This window comes from Lissotriton helveticus, chromosome 4_1 (genome assembly GCF_964261635.1).
Source record: "Lissotriton helveticus chromosome 4_1, aLisHel1.1, whole genome shotgun sequence".
In the NCBI taxonomy this organism is placed as follows: Eukaryota; Metazoa; Chordata; class Amphibia; order Caudata; family Salamandridae; genus Lissotriton; species Lissotriton helveticus.
In genome coordinates this window covers 1,618,617,740-1,618,639,020 of record NC_136063.1, presented here as the reverse complement: position 1 = coordinate 1,618,639,020, position 21,281 = coordinate 1,618,617,740, and the positions used below count along the sequence as shown (strand labels likewise).

Here is a 21,281-nt window from a genome sequence, read left to right as displayed (position 1 = left end):
ACGAGTACATCCTTATCACGGGAAATATGGATACCTAAATATTTAATGTCCTCGGTTTTCCAAACTATAGGGTAGTCCAAGGGGTATGCAGTGGTTTTGTCCGTTAGCGGAAAAATCGCTGATTTAGCTCAGTTTATTTGGATCCCTGAGATGGCGCCGAATTTGGTAATTTCACGAAGGACCGGGTTAAGATTAACTTGGGGTTTTTTAATATATAGAGTTATGTCGTCAGCATATAGGGATATGAGCAGCTGTTGGGACGGGTATACTAGTGCCTTATCCTGGTGGTGTTGTCTTACCTTTGCCGCCAGGGGTTCGACTGCTAGGGCGAATATAATGGGGGATAGTGGGCAGCCCTGTCTGGTGCCTCTTGAGATGGTAAAACTATGGGAGCGAGCGCCATTTAGCAGCACCGTGGCTATCCGATTCGTGTATATGAGTTTCACCCAATTCAGGAAAGACAGGGGCATTCCCATATAGCCCAATGTGCCAATAAGGAAATCCCACTCCCCAGAATGGTAGCGTCTAGGAAAACTGCCACTGCTGAGCTGCACGGATGTATATCCTGCATAAAAGCCATGAGTGTTCGTAGGTTATGCGCAGTGGCTCTGTTCGGAATGAAGCCTGCTTGATCCGACAACACCAAGCGTTCCATCAGAAGGCTGAGTCTGTTGGAGAGGACTTTAGCGAGGATTTTAGTGTCACAGTTTAATAAAGAAAGGGGGTGGTATGATTCACAAAGAAATGGAGATTTATCTGGTTTAAGCAGAGAAACTATTTAGGCTTCCCTCATGGTTCTAGGGAGGCACCCTTCCTCCAGCGCCTCATAAAATACATCCTTCAATACTGGGGCCATAAGTGGCAGATATGTCTGACCCCGGTGCATGTCCCGATTTCAACCCCATTATCGCCTCTTTTATTTAATCTATTTCCAGGTCTAGGCTCAAGAATTTACGCTGTGTCCCCTAACCAGGCCAGAGCTGTGTCTTCGTAATACTGTGGGAGGTCGAGTAGATGCTCTCTCTGAGAGGTGTATAAGGACTTATAGTACTCCACAAACGCCTGCAGTTGGTCAGGCAAATTTCTGTGTGGTCTACCCTGTGAGTCGTGAATCTCCACATTGTAGTTGGAGAATTTGGATTGGCGCACTGCGTTCGCCAGGACCTTACCGGGTCTGTCTCCCTCCCCATATGCTCTAGCCCTGTGATATTTTCCCTTTGAATTTGCTCTTGTGTTCGGCCGCAATTTCATAGTCCGTTATTTTGTCCCTGAGGATTTCTCTGGTCATATTAGCCCCTGTATCATTTGCGAGTTCCCTCTCTAGAGTTTTGATGTCTCTCTCAAAGTTGTTTAGTTCACGCCTGATGTCCCTGAGGATGCCTCCCCCTTTAGAGATGCACAACCCCCTCATTGTGACCTTGAATGCTTCCCATACTGTGGTTAGACTAATGTCGGGTGTAATATTCCTCTCAAAAAAGCTTTGTATCTCCTGCCCAATCTCCTCCTTAAAAACGGAATCGACCAAATGCAGGGGTTTCAAGCGCCAGCTGACGTACGGGGTTTGTTCAACCGGAATCTGTATAGTAGCCTTCACCGGGGAGTGGTCGGAAAGTGTGCGGGCCAGGTGTTCGACTTTGTCCAGCCAGTGTGCCATGCCCAGAGACACGATCAGATAGTCCAGCCTGGACCACGAGGAGTGTACCGCTGAGAAGTGCATGCCTTCTCTCAGTGTAGGGTGTTTGTATCTCCAGGAGTCTAGTAGGTAGTTTGTGTCTATCAGATCCTTTAGCGCTCCCTGTGTGTTGGTATAGTGCAGGGGGGTGGCATGGGGCCTATCCTGAGGGCATTTTACCTTGTTAAAATCTCCTCCCCAGATTACAAACGTGGAGACTATTGCTTGTATCTTGCCCCAGAGCAAGAGTAGAGTTTGTGGATCATCCATGTTGCGGCCATAGTAGTTTGCAATCGTTACATCTTTATTTGCTAGCCTACCGCAAATGAGACAATACCTTCCCTCAGAGTCAGCCTCCGAGCCCCCCAGTTCAAATCTCACTCCTCTTCTAATAAGAATGACAACTCCCCTTGAGTATTCCGAATAAGACGAGAAGCAGCGATGAGATGCCCATCTCTTGGCAAATGGGGGATTAGACCATGGGTGCAGGTGTGTCTCTTGCCATAGGGCAATACTAATATGGTGCCTATCTAAATACCCCAGTAACTGCCTTTTTTTCCTCGGATTGTTCAAACCACTTACTTTCCAGGATAGTAAATTCAGATCATTGGCTTGTTGGGTCACATTTGCCAGGTCCCCATCTATTGTAAATCACAAGATAAAGATAAGTTGTTTGTGAGTCTAAGGTGCATTTGGTACCATTTTCCTGGGCTTAGGTCCCTCCCCCCTCCCACGTCGACAACCCCAATTTGTTGAGCATTTCAACCCTCCTGTAACCCTTAAGTCAAAGTGGTAATAACAGTAGCCAACACTTTGTAACTTAAGTGAGAATATTATCAGGGGCTCACCCTCTTGAGAAGAGCGCTATGGGGCCCGCTACGTGCCTTCTAACCCCCACGTTTTCCACCCACCTGTCACCTGTCCGACGGCGGCAAACAGTTACCGTAGGGCAGAGGGGAGTGTCCTGGCGAAACGGCAATGTCTATGAAGTCTTATGCGGTCATCTTCTAGAGAGTAGAGATCCATTAATAGTCGCACAGTGTGTTCAGACTGGACTTATCAGTAAGAGTCATTTCATTCCTCATTCTGGGTTAGAAAGCGGAGATTGTGATCTGGAGCACCGACGGGCCTCCGCCTCCTTGGAAGCTGATCTTCGATGATGTCTGAGATAGTCTTCCACCTGCTGGGGGGGGTCTGAAAGAGGTGTTGTTTCCCCAAGTGAGTGATCCTTAGCTTAGCTGGGTATAAGATGGTGTATGGGGTCTCTTGCTCCTGTAATTTCTTTTTAACTGCTGTGTACCCCCGCCTGGCTTCTTGTACATTTTGTGTAAAGTCTGGAAAAAATGCTAGAGTGGTATTTTCGTATAAGATGTGTTGTTTCTCTCTGGCAAGGTGCAAGACAGTATCCCAGTCCCGGTAATTGAGGAAGCGAACAATCACCTGTCATGGAGGTGCACCCGGGGCCGGGCGTGCAGTTAGGGATCTATGAGCTCTCTCCACCGTCAGGTGAGTGGAGAAGGCGTCTCTTCCAAACAGGTCACTAATGAGCTTTTCAATGAAGTACTCCATACGCCCTTTGTTGGTTGTCTACGCCAGGCCAAGGATTCTTACTTTATTTCTTCGTGAACGAGCTTCTAAGTCCTCGTTTTTGTCCGCTATTATTTTAAGGAGTTTGTCCATTTGTGAGACGCAGTCCTTGGAGGTGTTCGCCCCATCCTCCAGGTCTGATATTCTAGTTTCCGCCACTTTGAGTCTCTAGTCATGCTGGTCCAATTTGTGCACTACTGAGTCTAGTCTGGAGTTCATTGTGTCCATTTTTGCATCTATGGACGTCAAGCTGTGCTTCATGCTGATAAGAAGGGCTTTCCAGTCTTCCTCTTGATTCTCAGCTGTCTCCATGTCCATTTGATCTGCTGTGCCGTTCCTGGGCGTCTTCCTTGTTTCAAGCAGGATTTTCGTCTGCTTTGCGTCTGCGTGCCCCCGGGCGTCTGGCACCTCCTCGGGAGGTTGCGTCCGAAGATGTGTCCCTCACCACGAGCAAGCGGTATGTCGTGAATGTGGTCAATGTAAGGACCGCAGATGGGCGTCACGGCAGTGGTGCAGGGGAGTGATGTTCTTTGTGCCTTCCTCAGTACGTGCCTTTTCCTAGGATTTCGGGCGGGGGAGAGGCCAGCATCAATAGCGGGAATTACCGTCGGTGATGAAAACCTCTGCAACTGGTGCTTCCAAATGCCAGCTGCTGCTGTCAGCAGTTCAGAGCTCAGCACCGGCTCCCAGGCGGCAGGTATTTAGCAGGAATTCACCACTTAAAGTCAGCGTGAGTACACCATAGATGCGATATCCTGTGGGGCTGAGTAGGCTCTCTATCAGGGATTTGTGTCACTCACTGCAAGGCTCGGGGTCCCAGGCTGGGCGCACAAGGCGGCGGGCGGCCCCACCAGTGATGTAGGCGAGACGGCAATCAGGACCAGCACAGGCCGCGCAGCGCCTCCCGCTGTAATATTGTCCGTGTTTCACTGATACAAATTGTGCACATCAGGGGGGATCGCTGTCCGCACTTCCATGGCTCAGCGCTGTCCCTCTGGGCCCGCGGAAACCACACCTCGCACTCTCACTCAGGGACTCCCCCCGCCGGCCCTTCAGATGTTCCGTGTGTTTGCAATGAGAAGCTTCCCGGCCGTCCCGTCTTACCGCCAATGCAGCCCTCCTCTCCTGCGCAGCCAGAGTGTCCCCACGGGTCTCCATCCGCGCTGCAGCGCCCACTCCTGCGGCCCCGGACTCGCTGCGGCCGGCGGTGAGGCCCACACACACGTGAGCAGCCACAGGCTCGCGTAGTTTCTGCTGCCGTCTGGGTGCATCAGACTCGGCCTCCCGCCCTCGGCGCAGGTGTTTCCTGCAGCTTCAGGAGGTCGTACGGGACGTTGCCTTCGAAACCTCACCACTGTGATGTCTTGATGTGCCCCTCGCGCTGCTGGTAATTTGCAGGTTTTTATGGCATTACAGCATGGGACTTATATAGATTTTATCGCCTGGACTGGCGAGAGCCTCACAGGCACGCGGCCATCTTTGTCGTGCGCCACCTTGCGCCCCCCCCAACTTATCCCAAGGTTGGCAAAGAAGGTAGCTGCTAGCTAAGGGTATCCTTGTAACACACATCTCTGCTACTCCGATGTGCAGCACTGATATAGAAAGTAGAGAAATCCTGGAACAACATACAGGTAAAGATAACCTGTGTTTACATTCAGAGCTGACCAGTCATCTCTTCTACAATGTTTACGTTTTGGGGGAAGAGGTCCCTCAGTCACAGGATGCATGGACACTTCATAACCAGCTGGTGCCTGGGCCACGGACAACAGGAGCTTCTTTGAGACTGGTTCCATCCAGCACGGGTTGCAGATCACATCTCACAGAGATGTAAATCGAGGAAGAGGAGGAGGAGAACTCTGGCAAAGGCATTGTGGCAATTACGAAGGATGAAAGCCTTCCACTCTTAACTCACCAGTGCACTGTATCCCTTAACAACGGGCAGGAGGCACAACTCCAGGCCAACAGAGACCAGAGGAGCCTCACACAACAATCATCCATCATTTTCTGTTATTTGCTATACACTAGAGGTGTCAAAGTATTTCCAGTCAAAGCCCTTATCACAGTGCTCAAACTCAATCATCTCTTACACAGATATGCCCCTACACCTCCCATGCAGTACACGCATGGAAGCAGAAGGCACTTGTTAAGGGAGAGTGGCCGCTTTTTAGACTGGGGACCAACAGGCAACTCTCCCTGAAGCAAACAGCCAAAAAGGCCTGTCTTTTCACTAAATAGCTTACTGCGACCAAAAACAAATCCCACAAAAACAGGTTAGGGCAGTGGCCACTCTGGAAGTGAGGTGCACTTTGGGTGCCTCCTAGACCTCAGAGCACACCTCTCGTAAACTGAGAGAATCCTCTAAAAGCCAGCAAGATTATGAGTTTATAGGTTTATTGAACAAAAATGACAATACATGAATGTACAATAACCAAATCAGACACGGCACACCAGAACCATTCAAGTGACTTTTACATCCCCATAGCAACATCCCTCTTGCATTGTAAGTAAAGAATAAATAATTGCGTTAGTCAGAAAACCTTGCACCGACCCATAAAATAAATAGTTTCAAGCAGATCTATAATAGCATAACTAATTCTTACGGAGGGCTATTTCAGCTGCTTGCTGTTGTGTCCAAACCAAAAGGTTTAGGAACTCCAGATGTTCAAATTCTATACAGGCCAGCATGTTCATTGTTTATAGGTTAAGGAGATCTGTTGCGATGACAAGGTCTAGAAAGAAGTGGCCATATTGTACTGTATGCTCATGTGCTTTCATAAATATATGATCTGAAAATTGTTACATGAATCAAATGAGTTCCTCACATATATATCAAGGTAACGCTCTAGCTCAGTCTTTAGACTACTCAACAAAGAATCATTAGAGGAAGTGTTGCAAAAGAAAGGGTCATATTAAGTTCCAAATTTTTTCTCTCTGCCCTGTATCTCTCCCTGTGTTTCTTACAATCCACCCGCTCTCCACCATTGATTCCCTTTCCGTTTCTGGCAGTGACCGCCGGCAGTCAGACGAGTCAGGCGAGTCCGGCAGCGGTGGAGCGCTGTAGCACAGTGGCAGCTGCGGCGAGAAAAACCACATGAGAAAAACCACGAGAGAAAGCCGCAAGAGAAGGGGGTGTAGAAGCCGGTGTTTCTGGTGTTTCTGGCACCCTGGCGCTTCTCCGCCCGCAACATAGCGCGAAAGCCTTGCAGTACCGTGAACTCAGGGGGAGGACCAGGACTGGAAGCAAGAAGCAAGAAGCAGATCCGGCCTCAGTCAGGGTCTCGGCTGCAAGGATTTTGTACCCCCTCGCGGAAGGAATTGAAGTAGTCGAGCATCACTCCTGCGGCGTTTCTGTGGCATCCTATAGTTCTGGATTCGTCGCTCGGAGAGGCGAGGTGAGGTGAGAAGCGGGGCAGGAGGGGTGGACACAAGCGCGGCCGCCGTTAGGGGCGGTTGCAAAGTAAGAGCCCGGGGAGCAGACCGAGGGAGGCTGCGTGACTAGGTTACTCAGCCTGCGGGCCCCCTGTGTGCTCCGCTTGTTGCTCCTCCCCAAACCGAAGAGCTGTGTTTGAACTGACAATCGGTACTTGCACCCCCCGCTCTGCAACACAAGCCGCCCAGAGCCGCCAAAGCACTCAAGCCCTCAAAGTAGTTACCCTGTGAGGGGTCAGCAGGCGCCTCTCAACCTGTGAACAGTAATTAGCAATTTGATTAGTAATTCACCCATTACCCATCACAAAGTATTAGAAAGTAAAAAGCAGGCTAGCTCTGGCATATCGACGGAAAGCTTTTTTGCCAACTAAAGGTTTAATTGTTTTGCCGAACCTGAAGCACCTCGATCATGAGATCAGGGAAACCACGAGGCGAGGAAACCCTAGTGGAAAAACCACAGAGGAAGACAAAGAAAGCCAAGGGGGACCCTCTGCGCACGACCAACAAGCCAGAGGAGGGGCCCGCCGTAGGTAGCAGCAAAAGCCCCAAAAATTCAATCTCGGAGGAGCAAGGTATCAGTTCGGCAGACCCGGCAAAAACCCCCTTGGGCACGACAAATCTACACTATGAACTAGGTTTGCAGAGCCCAAACGAAGGAGTCAAGGGGCACCACAAGGTCAGCACAGCTTGTAGCCCCGCAGCAAAGAACAACTTTCTACCTGTTCACGACGTAACGCAATCATCGGCCCTCAAAGCTCAAGTTTCACACCCTAAAGCAAGCAAACGGGCATTGATTACAGACTTCCTTAAAGTCTGTCAAAGACTTTCTACTGGGAGCAGACTGGAATCTCCATCACAAGACGTTAGCTCTAAATCCAACAGCACCAAATTGAATGCCTTTAAGGAGGGCTTGAACAAAGGCGTCACGTTGCCTCACCCAAGGTGTCACAGTGAACCTCGCAATGCTTTAAACACAAGAAAGAGAAGGAACTTTGGGAGCGGGGGATCTGGCCCTCCTGGATCAGACGACTCAAATAATCGTCAACTAGTTAAAGGCTCGGACCAGCTTAGTGGGAATCTATCTCCCAAAACACAACAAATAGTCTATACATTGCCGGCATGTGCTTTAGTCCACTGGGCCCCAGACACAAGTAATGATTTGGTTTTTCTAGGGCAAAGCCCAAAATCCATCGAGAAAATGACTCTGATAACACTGGAGGAACGCCCCCTTCAGTCATCGAAGTTACAGGAAGAAAACGTAACAACAAGTGAGTCTGCAGAACTGGAACGAAGCATGCGCCAGCTCACAACCCAACATGATTAAAGTCCTGGAAAGGAGGAAAGCACCGTTAAAAGGCCATCGCCAAGGAGTTTGCAACCGCGTGAGCATCACTATCAAATAGACCCCCGTAAACATCTTGTCACTCCACCTATATTTAGTTACACTCAGGGGGAAACATCAGAGAGCCCTCATACGATCTCCATCTGGCCACAATTATTAAAGACAATGGAAACCATAGGTGCTGCAATGACTTACCACACGGACAAATTGGACACGCAAGTCGACCTGCTTAACCTCCTGGCCTTCCATGTTCAGGGAATCTAATCAAATTTTACAAGATTTAAACAATATGATTACAACGGTGCAACTAAATAAGGACTCAACCTTTTATACTTGTCACTGTTCCGATATAATAGACAAACTGTCCACAGTACCCAGCCTGATGACGCAGATATTGGGGGCCGTCAAGGAATCCTTAACGGATTCACCTTCGGAAATAATTACACCTATAAGCCAAGCAACAGGCCAACAGCTTAACAGAGAATGTTTAGGGAGCCCGCTTGAGGTTAGTAGTGGCAAAGCAAGCCTGGAACTCCAAGTCCAACCAGATTCCCCCGTCTCTAACGACATCATGATGCCTGCAAATTCAGACGAACACAATCCAGCAGATCATGGAGAGGAAGCTCACCCAAGCCAGGTGCCATTATCAAAAGCTGCATCCAGCTCCAACCTCATTGTACAGGCACACACGCTTACTAAGAGAGAAAGGAAGCGCTTAAGGAAAGCTAGAAAAGCAAAATCACTCAGCTGACGTGCACCACCAATACTTCCCAATAATATCAATAACAACCCTAATAACATCGCAGCTAAGGAGCAGTTAGAGGATGCTCCACTTTAATTCAGAACAACTATAGAGCAAGGGCCTATTTCAAAAGCTTACCCCCTTAACAAGGAAACTACTATTTCAAAAGGAGCTACAGATTGCAAAACTTCAGCCCAGAACACAAAAAAATTGTTCAGTATTTTTAATCCACCCGGAGAAAAGCTAACTCGCAAATTACCAACCCATGAGCAAGCCACTAATACAAACTCTAAGCAAAGAGACAGATCAAAGGATAACATCTTATCAATTCAAGTACTAGAAAATAAAAGACAAGTCGACACAGATAAATCTGTAAAGACCAAGGGAATAATCTCACGAGACAGGTGGGATGGAGAAATTCAAGCACCATCAGCTCCAGTCCTCAATGGACAAGAAATTACAAGCAGCCTACAGCCAGTTAGCCCGCATACATTAGACCAAAAGGCCGACCGGGCCCGCACGGCTCCTCCAAACATTGAAGAGAGCAAACAACCAAAAATTCAAAAGCGGCACATCTTAAGCAATAAAATCGAGCTAACTCCGCAATACTGCTCAAGAGGGATCCATGACTTCCTGAACAGAGGGGCCATTTTAAGACTCTTAGAAGAACTACCAGACTTGCAACATTTAAAATCAAGCGACCTGATCTTGGTAGAGTTCAAACCAAACCCCCTTAAACAAGGTTCCGAGTCGACGATAACAACATGGACCGATCACACAGTCACAGAATTGATCTTGACTTACCGGGAGGACTTCGCCTCATGGGGTATCCATCTGAAAAAGTGGAGCCCGCTCGTTATCCCAGTCCGTTGCGGAAACAAAATCCAAAGCGAAGCTTCCTAAAAAATGCTAAAGGCCCAGACTCAAGAAGCAGCATAGAAGAAGAAGGCCATCAACTTAGGCAAATTACAATCACGTTTGCCCATCAGGAGGCAGACATGCCCGAAAGGCACCAACATGAACCTCTGGCATTGATCCAAGGGAACAGAGAATGAAGTAATAGTAGACCAACGGATGGGAAAGAGCAGTGCTGTACGATTTGCTCATGGAACGTCAACGGACTAAATGGGAAGTTGGAGGAAGAAGATTTTATAGAGTTCATTACTCAATTTAAAATATTACTGTTCCAGGAAACATGGCAGATCAAAAATACGCCCCTTATGGATATAAAGAACTTTTCATACCAGCACATAAGGAGGCACGTTCTGGCAGGGCAAAAGGAGGTCTATCCATTTTTATATCAACAGATTTTCTGTGGTCCCATAGCCGCATTGACCTAGATTCTACATGGATGCAATGCATTAAAATTGAGATTTCCCCTAACATGGGCCTTCTGATTGTGAATCTTTCCATGCACCCCGGCGGGAAACAAAAAGGGAAAAGAATAAAACAACTAGTAACCGTAATTAACATGTTAAAGTCCACCTCCCCAAGCGAAAACATGCTTATAACCGGGGATTTCAATATGAATCTAATTCAACGCCAGGGGAAACCCTCCCTACCCATATTGATCCACGGCAGGGCAATCAAGGTAGACAAAGCTCAATGGGAAGAAAATGTGCCACAGAATTGGAAGCGCTCCACTTGTATACCTTAAACGGAAGGGGCCACCTAGATACACCGGCCGCCCTAACGAGGGTCTCTTAAGAACTCTGGATCAACCATAGATTACACCCTGGCTGACCCCGACCTATTTCCTTATATCAGAGACTTCCATATTCAGGAACGCGGAGAAAGTGATCATTTCCCTCAGACCTTCACCTTGAATATCCATCTAAACAAGTCCGACCAAGCACTGCCCCTATCCTTGAACACCCAAATCTTTAACCTACAACGGCTAAATTGGAACGAAGAAATCCTCCCTAACTTAATGGCGTCATGCAACGCATTGCTTTCCCTACCTGATATATCAAACAATATAATAAAGAGCTGGGAGTCCTTTGTAGTAGATATGAACAAGAAATTTCAATCATACATAAAACCATAAGAAACAGTGGAGGGAAATGGTTCTCCCCAAAATTACGACAATTAAAAAGACAAATGAATGCATTTCTTAGGGCTGAACGTAAAAAGGAACTTCATTTTTCACAACAAACTTTGAAAACAATTGAAGCCTTTAAAAAAGAGCAAAAAAGAGAGACCAATCAAGTCAAGCGAGTATATAGAGAAAAACTAGCGTGTACCATACTTCATGCAAGTAAGTTGCAGAACTCAAAAGTCTTTTGGGCAAAAATAAACTTCTTGCTTAATGGCCAACACCGGCAGTTTAACTCAGACTTGACTGATCAGCTTTGGCATAGCCACATTGATTTACTATATAACTTCACGGACAATATAGCTATAGACAACAAAGTCGAGTCCCCTCCAGAGACTCCTCCATCAAGTCTGAGAACAGCAGCATATTTAAATTCTATTGATCCTAAAGCTACCAGCGAATCATTAACAATAAAGTATATAGAAGAAACCGATTTGATTACACCTACGCAGGTTTCTAACGTCATAAAAGCAATGAGAGCCTGGACCAAATGGTCTCCCCAATGCGTTATTTAGGTCCAACCCTACTTTTTGGGCCAGCCAACTATCCCCCTTATTCACCCACAGTCTAAGGACCGGGAACATTCCCGACTCGTGGAGGGGCAGCATTTTACACCCAATACACAAATCCGGGTACCGCTCGGATCCCAAAAACTATAGGCTAATAGCCTTAATAGATGTGGAGGCTAAGATCTACGCGTCAATTCTACTGGTAGAATTGGAAGCTTGGGTTAGCAGTATAGGGCTAATCCCCCCGACTCAAACAGGCTTCCGCCCAGGAATGGGTACTCTCACAAAGCTATCCGCGATAACCCTCCTTGCTGAAAAGGCAATTGACAATTCGAACTCGCTGTACACTTGTTTTTTGGACCTAAAAGCAGCCTTTGACAAAGTCCCCAGATCCAAACTTTGGACTAAGATGAAAGCCTGGGGCGCGCCGGCAAAGTTACTGGGAGCAATCATAGAGCTTTATTCACACACATGGGTCCAAGTGAAAAAAGGAGACGGCCGATGCTTGACAAAGAAATTTTGTACGCTCAACGGCTTAAAACAAGGCTGTGTATTGGCCCCCTGCCTCTTCAACATCTACACTGCGGACCTAGAAAGTGACTTACGTTCCATCCAGGGAGACCCACCAAAATTTGGTAACTCACCCATAATGAGCCTACAATTTGCAGATGATATTGTGCTCTTGTCACAAACTCCTCTTGGTCTACAAGGTAGGATCTCCAAACTCGTGACATATCTCTTGAATGCACAATTATCAATAAATCTTAAGAAAACTAACATCTTATGTTTCTCCGGTTCACGCAAGAAAAGAAACAAATTTGCCTGGAAGATAAATTCCACCATACTAACTCAGGTAGACCAATACAAATACTTGGGCATTTATAAGTTAAGGTACAAACAGCATTTGGAACAGGGGAAATCGAAAGCCAAGCAACTCCAATTCCCCTGTAAAACCATCCAAAAACATCTATGCGGAAACTCCACCGGCCACATTTTAAAGATTGTAGCTGCTAAATTTCTGCCATCGCTTACATATGGCTCTGAGATGATGGCTACCCGGGACTCTACAGTCCTAAATCTTGCCCAATCCAGTCTGTTCAAAAACCTTTTTTCAATTCCGCGTCACATCTCCCAAGCCCAGATACGTTTGGAATATGGCCTTACAAATCAGTTTCCGGCAAGACAAGGAGCCCTTGCCAAATATTATTGGCGAATGAGGGACGCAGAAGATCATTCCCTGGCTCAACTGTGCTGGCTAGAAGTTGAAAAACAGGCAGGCCGCCCTAATTCCACATATAAGTCCCTTAGGCAAGCACTTCATGCGTTAGGACTGGAAGACTCCTGGCTTTTATCCATGACTTATACCGCTTTTAAACAGATTACTAACAAAGCAATCAAACAAGTGTTGAGGTTCTGTGAATTCTGAACCCGTGGGTTCCATTTTGTGTATGGCAGCCATTTTGTGGTTGCCCTCACATAGGCCGATGACTGTGGCTGAACTAGTCTTTTAAGGACATGTACACCTTAGCTCGAGTTAGTGCTGACTCCTGTTTGACCTGAGTGAACTGACCCTGTTGCCTGAAGCTGACCTTGTTAAACCAGTTCCTGCCCTTTAGCTGATCAAGATTAAGGATCAGAGCACAGGACATCATAAAGTTTTACTGCACACAAACATGCCTTATCCTACTTCTATCTGTTTCTGTTTCTTCTTTTATGGTCTATTTACGATATGGGTTGTGGTCCTTTTTATTATGGGTTTATCCGGCTTGTCTAAAGAAGAATGTTGGGTTTGTTCAATGATTGATTATGGGCCGGACAACTGTAAAATGGGTTTGTCGTCATGCAATACTTTTGTTGTGGAAGCATGTGATTGGTTAAACTGTAAACAAGGAATGTTTGCCTGAAGCATAATGTTTGGCATAAAAAGGGATGACTTGCTTTGTAAAGTTGAGCAGTCTCCTGAGAACTCAAACCGCGTTGACTTCCAGGACTTCTGTTACTGGCTGCAGCCAATAAACCTGATCTTTGACGCCACTCAGAAGTATCCCGTGTCTCTGTATTCTAAGACAGGTGAACCCGAAGACTTTGGGCGTGCCCCTGGCGCCGCTGGGTTCTAAAACCCGGTTCTTCAGTGTCACTACTACTGGACAAAGCGGCCGTGGTTGGTAAAAGCCATGCCTGGATGGTCCTGCCATCATACATCTACCTGAAACCCCACCCATATTTGCAAGACTGCTTTAGGGACTATTACAAAAGGAAATTAAGTTTGCTAAGGCTGGGCTGCTTTTCGAGTAAAGACCTCACCCCTAAATGGCTACGGACGTGGCCAACATCTGACTGTCGCCTTTGCGGCAATGGCGTAGAGTCACTTCTGCACTTAATATGTATATGCCCGGCACTCCAGGAACTAAGGAAAACACTTCTGTTACCACTCTTAAGACACGCTCAGGTGAGAACTTGCAGGGCGGCTGTTATTAAATGCCTCAGCGGGTCTTGGATCCAATTATCCTGCAATACTATAACATTTCTGAAGTACGCCGCTCAAGAGCTGGAAAATAATGCACCAACTAAAGAGGACTCAGTGTAACAGCCCTGGCCATAGTCGGTCATGGACCCTCTCTAAATTTCTATTTATTTACTTTCACTTTACTCAATGGACACCTTCTCCTTCATTCCCTAGCATAGTGTAAATAATTTTTTAATTTGAGTTAAAAAAGCCAACGTGATCTAACTTACACCACTTTCCTAAGTTTTAGTATCCCCCTAGAACATTCTTTGCAAAGCCTGTGTAATTTTATGTTGCTAATTTCTTCTTAATTGATTTGTTGTTTATTTGTGCAGTTTTTAAAGATGTAAATGTTGATCGCATGGTGGTAAGCTCCACCGTTTTATGATTTTTTGTACAAATCAAATAAAAGTTCCAAAGTTCATTTGTATTTCCCACATCAGCTAAACATATGTAATAGACTAGTAGTAACATGTGGAGTCTAGGGAAATAATTTATCAACACTTGCAAAGATTAAGTCGTGGATTTTGAGAATCAGTTATGCTATAAGATAAAGAGATTCATAAAAGTAATTCACACTTTAATATACACACATTTTACCAGGTTTTTAATATGATCGTCATATCTGGATTTTAGAAGATTTGCAAACTCTAAGGATTAGATCAAGGCTTTGTACATGATACCAAACATCAAGTTAACAAGAGATGTATTCAACATATGGTGCCATGCTGAAACTCCCAGTTTGAATTCATTGCAACACAAAGGAATGCTGTAATACTTTTCTTAAAAATTGTATACAATTTCTAATACAGACTGGCAAATTATATTCACATAGAATTAAATGCCATGCACTTGTGTTACAGTTTTAAATTAGTTGATAGGAAAGTTAACAGAACGATGTGCTTTTTAGGTCTCGGCTAGAAGCGCGCGAAGCGCGTTCTCGCCAGAGAACTATAATCGTCAGCTCAGCCAACAACGAGTGAAGACAAGAGATGGCCACGCGCAGATTGAGAAGCATGGCAGAGTCGGATTCGGACGCGCGCCTTGGGATTGGGTCGCGCGCGTCAGCTTCTACCGTACACAGCTTACGAGGCGCGTCTTGTAAGTTTCTGTTTCGTTTTTACTCGTGCGTGTGAAGGAGCGGCGGAGATCCCCTCCTCGGAGACCCGGTTTGAAGAGGAGCAGGGCAGCGGGGAGTTGACGAGCAGCAACGGAGGCGGCGGAAGCGCTGGAGGAAGGGATAATGCTTGTTTTTACCAGGTACAGTAAACAACTCTTATTCCAAGTACATCACATGCTGAATGTATGCGTTCCTCTTCAAATCCCACATGTATCAGAATATGCAGAGCTTTCTTATTCTGTGAATGTCGTCAGGTTTGAGCTGCTTAAACGCACCTGAAGAAAATACAGGGAGTGCAGTGTTATCTGCACAACTTATATGTCTGGTATTTTCCTCCGTACTCAGAGTCAGGGCCTTATCAGGGGGAAAGGCGGGATCGACAGACACTTCACTCTCACAGCACTCGGGCGACCCTCGCTTGAGGTCCTGGCTTCACTAAATAAACAACTTCCTGAATGTTGCTGGCGCCGGCCGTACCATCTTCATTTTACATTTGAGTTGGCTAAGCATTTCACTGTCCAGGGAACTGTCGCAACTTTGACAGGTTGAGAGAGACGTACTTAACGTATTACCTCGTAATTAAGCCTTACTGCTCTGAGCAAAGTTATTTATAAATAAATAAAACACATTCAGCTATCTCCCCAATAGCCTTTTCAAAATCAAACTCATTCAGCGCATTCTATTGTGTTAGAAATAAAATTGCATTGGCACATTAGGGACCCAGAGATCTTGCCCCCTGCCTTTTGTTTGTTGCTGCAGACTACCCCCAAAGCATATTGTCTCATGTCTTCCAATGTTGTGTAATTTATCGGAGAAGACTGCATTTTATTCAAAACAAGTTTAGCATGTTCCGGTAAGAGCAAGTTGGCTTACAAATAAAGATTAATATTTGTTTTTTATCAGCACACATTGGTGTTTTCAGAAATGTAATCATGTGTGTACTACCTTGCATGCCACATTTGACACACAAAGCTTTCCTTCTCTCTCCGACTGCATTTTCTAAATAAAACTTGCCCATGTATTACACGTATTGACTGCAAGCAGTGAGCCCACTATAATTGAACTGTTCAAAGTGGTGCTTTTGCACACAGTATTAGAAGTATTTCACCGTTGCAGGTTTGATTATTTTGATTTGGATAGCTACAAGCCCGCATTCCGGATCCTCTTGTGTTGCACAGCGGTTCTTGCGCCTCCGCCCCTCCCTTCAAATTAACAACATATTAATGACTATCTTGAAAGCTAATTAAGCTCGGCAGTCTCCTGCATGGTTACAACCCCGCCCCCTTGTGATGTTGCCTTCCCGTAACTCTCGACTCCCCCCCCCCCCCCCCAAACCCCTCCCCCGAGAGTCCTGCCTCGCTCTGCCGTCTAGTGCTGTAGGGCTCTTACGCCTCATCCTCACAGGAGACCTGGGGGTGTACAGAGCCAGGGTGACCGCGTGGGCCTTTGTTATATTATCTGGCGCGATGCATGCTGCGCTTTATCTTATGTTTTTTAGCTTCACCTTTAATAATGGTGATCGCACCTTTGTTTTAGTATGTGCGAGTGGTATTGCTTTTTTTTTGCCAGCGCGTTACACCCCCCACTGTATGTTATGTTCAGGGGCTTCAGCTGCATGCAATTATAGCGACCATGCTTTTATTTTTTAAATTAAAATTGGCACAACTGCCGCCGCACTTTATCTTCGGCAGCTGCGTGCCTTTGGTGCCTGTTGACATTCTTACCGAAAACAGACTCCCTTAGAGCCAGCCTTTTACTGGTAAGCATGGCACCTAATTTACAAAAGATATTTACAAAATTTTAAGCTATTGCCATTATAAATTACAATAACTTTTATTTAAGTATTAATTATAAAAAAAAAATTACAAGCCATTGTTATTTGTCATATCAATACATCTAAGTCACGTAAATACAACACAAATTGCAATACAAATGCTATAGGTGTCACATTTGCGAAAGTAAAAACTATTGGCATTGTAAATGATAAAGGTATTAATTTCGCTATTTTTAAAACCAACACATAAATTAAAAATGTGTCATTTAAAATACCAATAGCTCAAACTTGCCTAATGCGAGACCTATTGCATTGCAAATGCTTGTTTAAAGAGACTTTCCCAGGTTCTATGATGGACCCTGAACTCCTACTGTGTCATATGGATTGGTCATATGAAAACACATAAGGATGGCATCTCTCACTTAGTATTTCCACATTTAAAAATATCTGTATTCAATTGCTTTCCAAGCTAGTGTTGACCTTAAGCATGGATGTGTACTATCCGACTTAAGCTTTTGATTGTCTTCTTCTTGTCAGCAGACAAATCTTGACACCATTCTAACGTCACCTGCTCTGGTATAACCCTTTTATTTTAGCAGTGTTCCTCACTAGTGAAAGGATCCAGTATTTAATATTTTGATAACATGGAATGTATTTCTCTCCTTCTTATTTATTTCGCCAGTTGTAATGCCTACATTGGCAATAGCATTTAATTAAAAACATTTGAAAGACCTTGCTTTGTGGTTAGAGTTATTACGTTGTTTGTCATCCAGATGTCCCTGTAACTGATTTTTTTTTCCACAACAGATAAAATAATTGTAGGCAGCTACATGGGCTTTCTTAGAATCTTTGCGCCCCACCCTGTACAGACTGGTAATGAAATGCAAGCTGAAGATTTACTCCTTGAAGTGCAGTTGAGAGATCCTGTGCTACAGGTGCATGTTGGAAAATTTGTTTCGTAAGTATAACCCCTTGCTTTAAATAATTCTTACAATTGCAGGTTAAATAACGTTTGTGCTTCATCCCATGTTGTACTGTTAGTGTCAAGAAGTGTTTGATTGTCTAAGTATTTTGTGCTCGTAACTTCGATTTGGAGCCCAAAATACTGCATTTATTAATGTAATTTCCCGTTTCTAATTCCCAGAATGAAAATCACAGAATTTCAACCCATAGATATTGCTGCACTGAGAGACTTAATCTAAGTAGAGCTCTCTACTCTACGACTAAAGTTAATTTCACTATTTTATATGGCAAATCATACTTGCAACTTTGGATATTTCTAAAAATTAACTATTGCTGTTCACAATACTAGGGAAGCAGGAAAGAAACAAGAGAAGATTCTGCTTTTCAAAGTTAATTCATGTTAAGCTGACCTCGCTCATTCATCTGCATGCAAGTGAGTACCATATGCCAGCACCCGCAAGCAGCAATGCCTTGGATTTGGTCCCTTTTCTGTAGCAAATTAGGGGATTTCGAAAAGAAATGGTGAATGAAGTGCAATTTTGGCATTAAAAGTGCATCAGCATAAAGCAAACTGAATCGTGAAGCAGAATCTCAAAACTGGAATGCACTACTGATATTTTGGAGGAAAATATACAGCGGGTTAAATTAGATCTTAAAATTGCTCTCCCTAGAATTGAAGACCGAGGAGAAAGGAAAAGATTGCAAAACATATGAATAATTGGGTTAATTGAAATTAGCAAAAACTGAACATTATGTGGATGCATGCATCGCCTCTATACAGGCTGAAATTGAACTTTTTACAAGGAGCACCTGTTGAACATTGTTTTTGCTGAATTGGAATTGTTTTCTGCATTGTGCCTGTTATATTTTAGCTCCACAAAGGTAGTGAGAGGGTGGACAAAGAGAATGTAAAATATGCTCCTCCAGGAACTGACATAATACCTTACAGGCCGTACTGCAATATGAATTAATTATTTTCACCCTATTTGTGAACCATATGGGGAGCTAGCAAAGTAGCTCACCTTTTACTTGTAAAGAATGCACCAATAGAGACATTACATATGCCAAGATACTTTGTTAGTATACATACAATGCACTGGTCTAGAGAAACATCCATGAACCATGTAGCAGGAACTGCACCTTATCTACCCATAAAGAAACATCTTGTTAAAAAGAGTGCTTTATCTCTGAAGGCCAAGAATAAGTGATGACTTTTGCAGTGGCTGTAGCAAAACTTGGGCAAATCTCTCTTGCCACTACCTCCTTTACAAACATGTGGCCATGCGAGGACAGAAATGCTGGTCAAGCATGGAAGGATTAGAAGTCCACAACTTCTCCGCTTAGATAAGACCGCAGGTGGGGTCAACCTACCAGATTTTAAAAAGTATGAAACCGCCTTTCTAGCCAAGCAGGGAGCCCACTGGCTCGCACCCTCACCTGACTATACTCCAGTGTGGCTTGAAATTGAGAAAGAAATTCTAGATGGTATTGCCCCTAGCGCGGCTCTTTCGACAAATCTAAACAAACTAACCCACTCTAAATCAATATTTCATAATACAAAATCTGCTCTTCTGAAGTTTGACAGAATCCTAGAAAACAGCATTCGGGGCTCACAATGGGAATCCTTATGGAACAACCGTAACATATTGTACAAGGGTAAACCTCTACACAATGCGGCATGGATCAAAAAAGGCATAATGTTTCCATACCAACTGTTTGCGGGGTCATATCCTATTCCATTCAGTGTCTTGCAAAACAAATACGATCTTGAACCAATAGAATTTTACAACTTTCTAAACGTAAAAACAGCACTGTCCAAAACCAAACTCTCCCTGACACCACCCTCCCTCCCACCATACCTTGCCAGATTAAACAGACTGGGACATCAGGTTTCATTCCTCTACAGACTCAGTCGTCCCCAACAATCTAGCCTCATTGTCCCAATCACACAATTCTGGAATAATCTCTCGTCCAGGCCAATCACAGAAACAGAATGGACCAATACATGGGTATCTTGCACAAGACACAAAATAAGCCCAACACTGTCCCAGACAAAATACTGGCTCCTTCATAAGGCCTTCTGGACTCCGGCGCGATTATTTGCACACAACATCAGCCCGGACGCCTTTTGCTGGAATTGCAAACGGGCGGAAGGTGATTTAGCACACATTATCCTAGAATGCGATTGTGTAGCACCTTTTTGGGAGAAGATATTCGAGTTTCTCTCAAAACTATTCCACATTACACCAGCTAAAGAGCTCCCTTACTTAGTTTTCGGATTCACCCAGGACCCTTCCCTTGACGCAGAAGATAAGGCGTTAGTTGACCTCCTACTCACAGCGGCGGTTAAGACAGTCCTTAGTAACTGGAAAGATACCAATAAAGCCAACTTCGCAGGGTGGCTGAATTGGATAATCAGCTTACGTGGTGCCGATAATGTAGCACTCCTACAGTCACCGTCGCGCCCCCCCCACGAGAAAACTGTGGTCAACTCTTGACAATTATTTCACGACACATAAACCACCTTAAACTGGTCCCACACCGTTCACGACCCATTAACACGTGTTTGCGTACTCCCATCATTGTATTATTTATCATGATGCCCTTTTTCTGATGAGTGAAATGATGTTTGAGTAAAATGACTGTGACTAAAATGCTGTTGAGTATAAGATATGTGATCTACTACTTTTGACGGGACATCAGGTATGTACTTTTGTATTGACATTTTTCTTTTTGATGTAAAGAAGCGTACTGTAATATTCGCCCGTGTAATTCTGACTCTAAGTATGCTACTTGATCTACTTATTGTATGTTTATGCTGAAACAACCAATAAAAACTTCTTGAATTCAAAAAAGAAGTCCACAACTTCACACCGGAGGACAGGATCCAGCTGGCCGTTCCGACAACCACAGCACAGTAAATTAGAAAATAAATGCTATTAAAGCACAGCAGACGTGACCCTAAGCCTTGCCTGGTGGAGGTACTCGGCCCGCGATAGCAGCATCTCTTCAATGGATGAGACAAGCAAAACCAAAGTCCTTTCGTACAACGCGCTTATAGACAGATGAAGTTAAATTGCTCAAAGTCTTTGTGTCCCTTTTCTCTCTTCCAATATAGCCAATAGGGTATCATGAATGGGCATAAAAGCTCCAAAGGGAAGAAGGCTACCCTTTCTCAGGTGGAGTCCTGGTTGGTAGAAGGAAACCACCCCAACAAAAAATCCATGTCTGATTCCCCATCATCTGACTCCTGCAGGTGAGACACGTATTTTAGGTCATAAAGTGCTTAACTGAAAATGCACCCCCTTTTGTTCCCGATGACCAGTAAAAGTCACCTATGAATGATAATTCTATGTTTGATCCATTCCAGTTGAGATGCTTAGAGTCGATCCAGTACACAGGGTGACTTTTGTTGACATGATGTTGAGCTGGAACACAGTTCCACACACATTTTTCAGTAAAAGAGCCTGTTGACATTTGCTGCATTTTCACACCTACAGATGCAGAATCAATTGACATTTGAAGTAGGGATAAACGAGATC

At 44.9% G+C, this 21,281-nt stretch overlaps 1 protein-coding gene across 5 annotated transcripts in view; it reads left to right on the top strand.

Moving 5' to 3' along the window:
* Positions 1-21,281, top strand: part of BBS9 (Bardet-Biedl syndrome 9) — a 1,968,820-nt gene that overhangs the window by 84,496 nt on the left and 1,863,043 nt on the right. For all 5 annotated transcript variants that reach the window (XM_078688232.1, XM_078688235.1, XM_078688233.1 and 2 more), the window contains one exon: positions 17,584-17,734. In XM_078688232.1, coding sequence (XP_078544358.1) covers positions 17,584-17,734 — 151 coding nt within the window. The remainder of the gene's footprint in view (positions 1-17,583; positions 17,735-21,281) is intronic.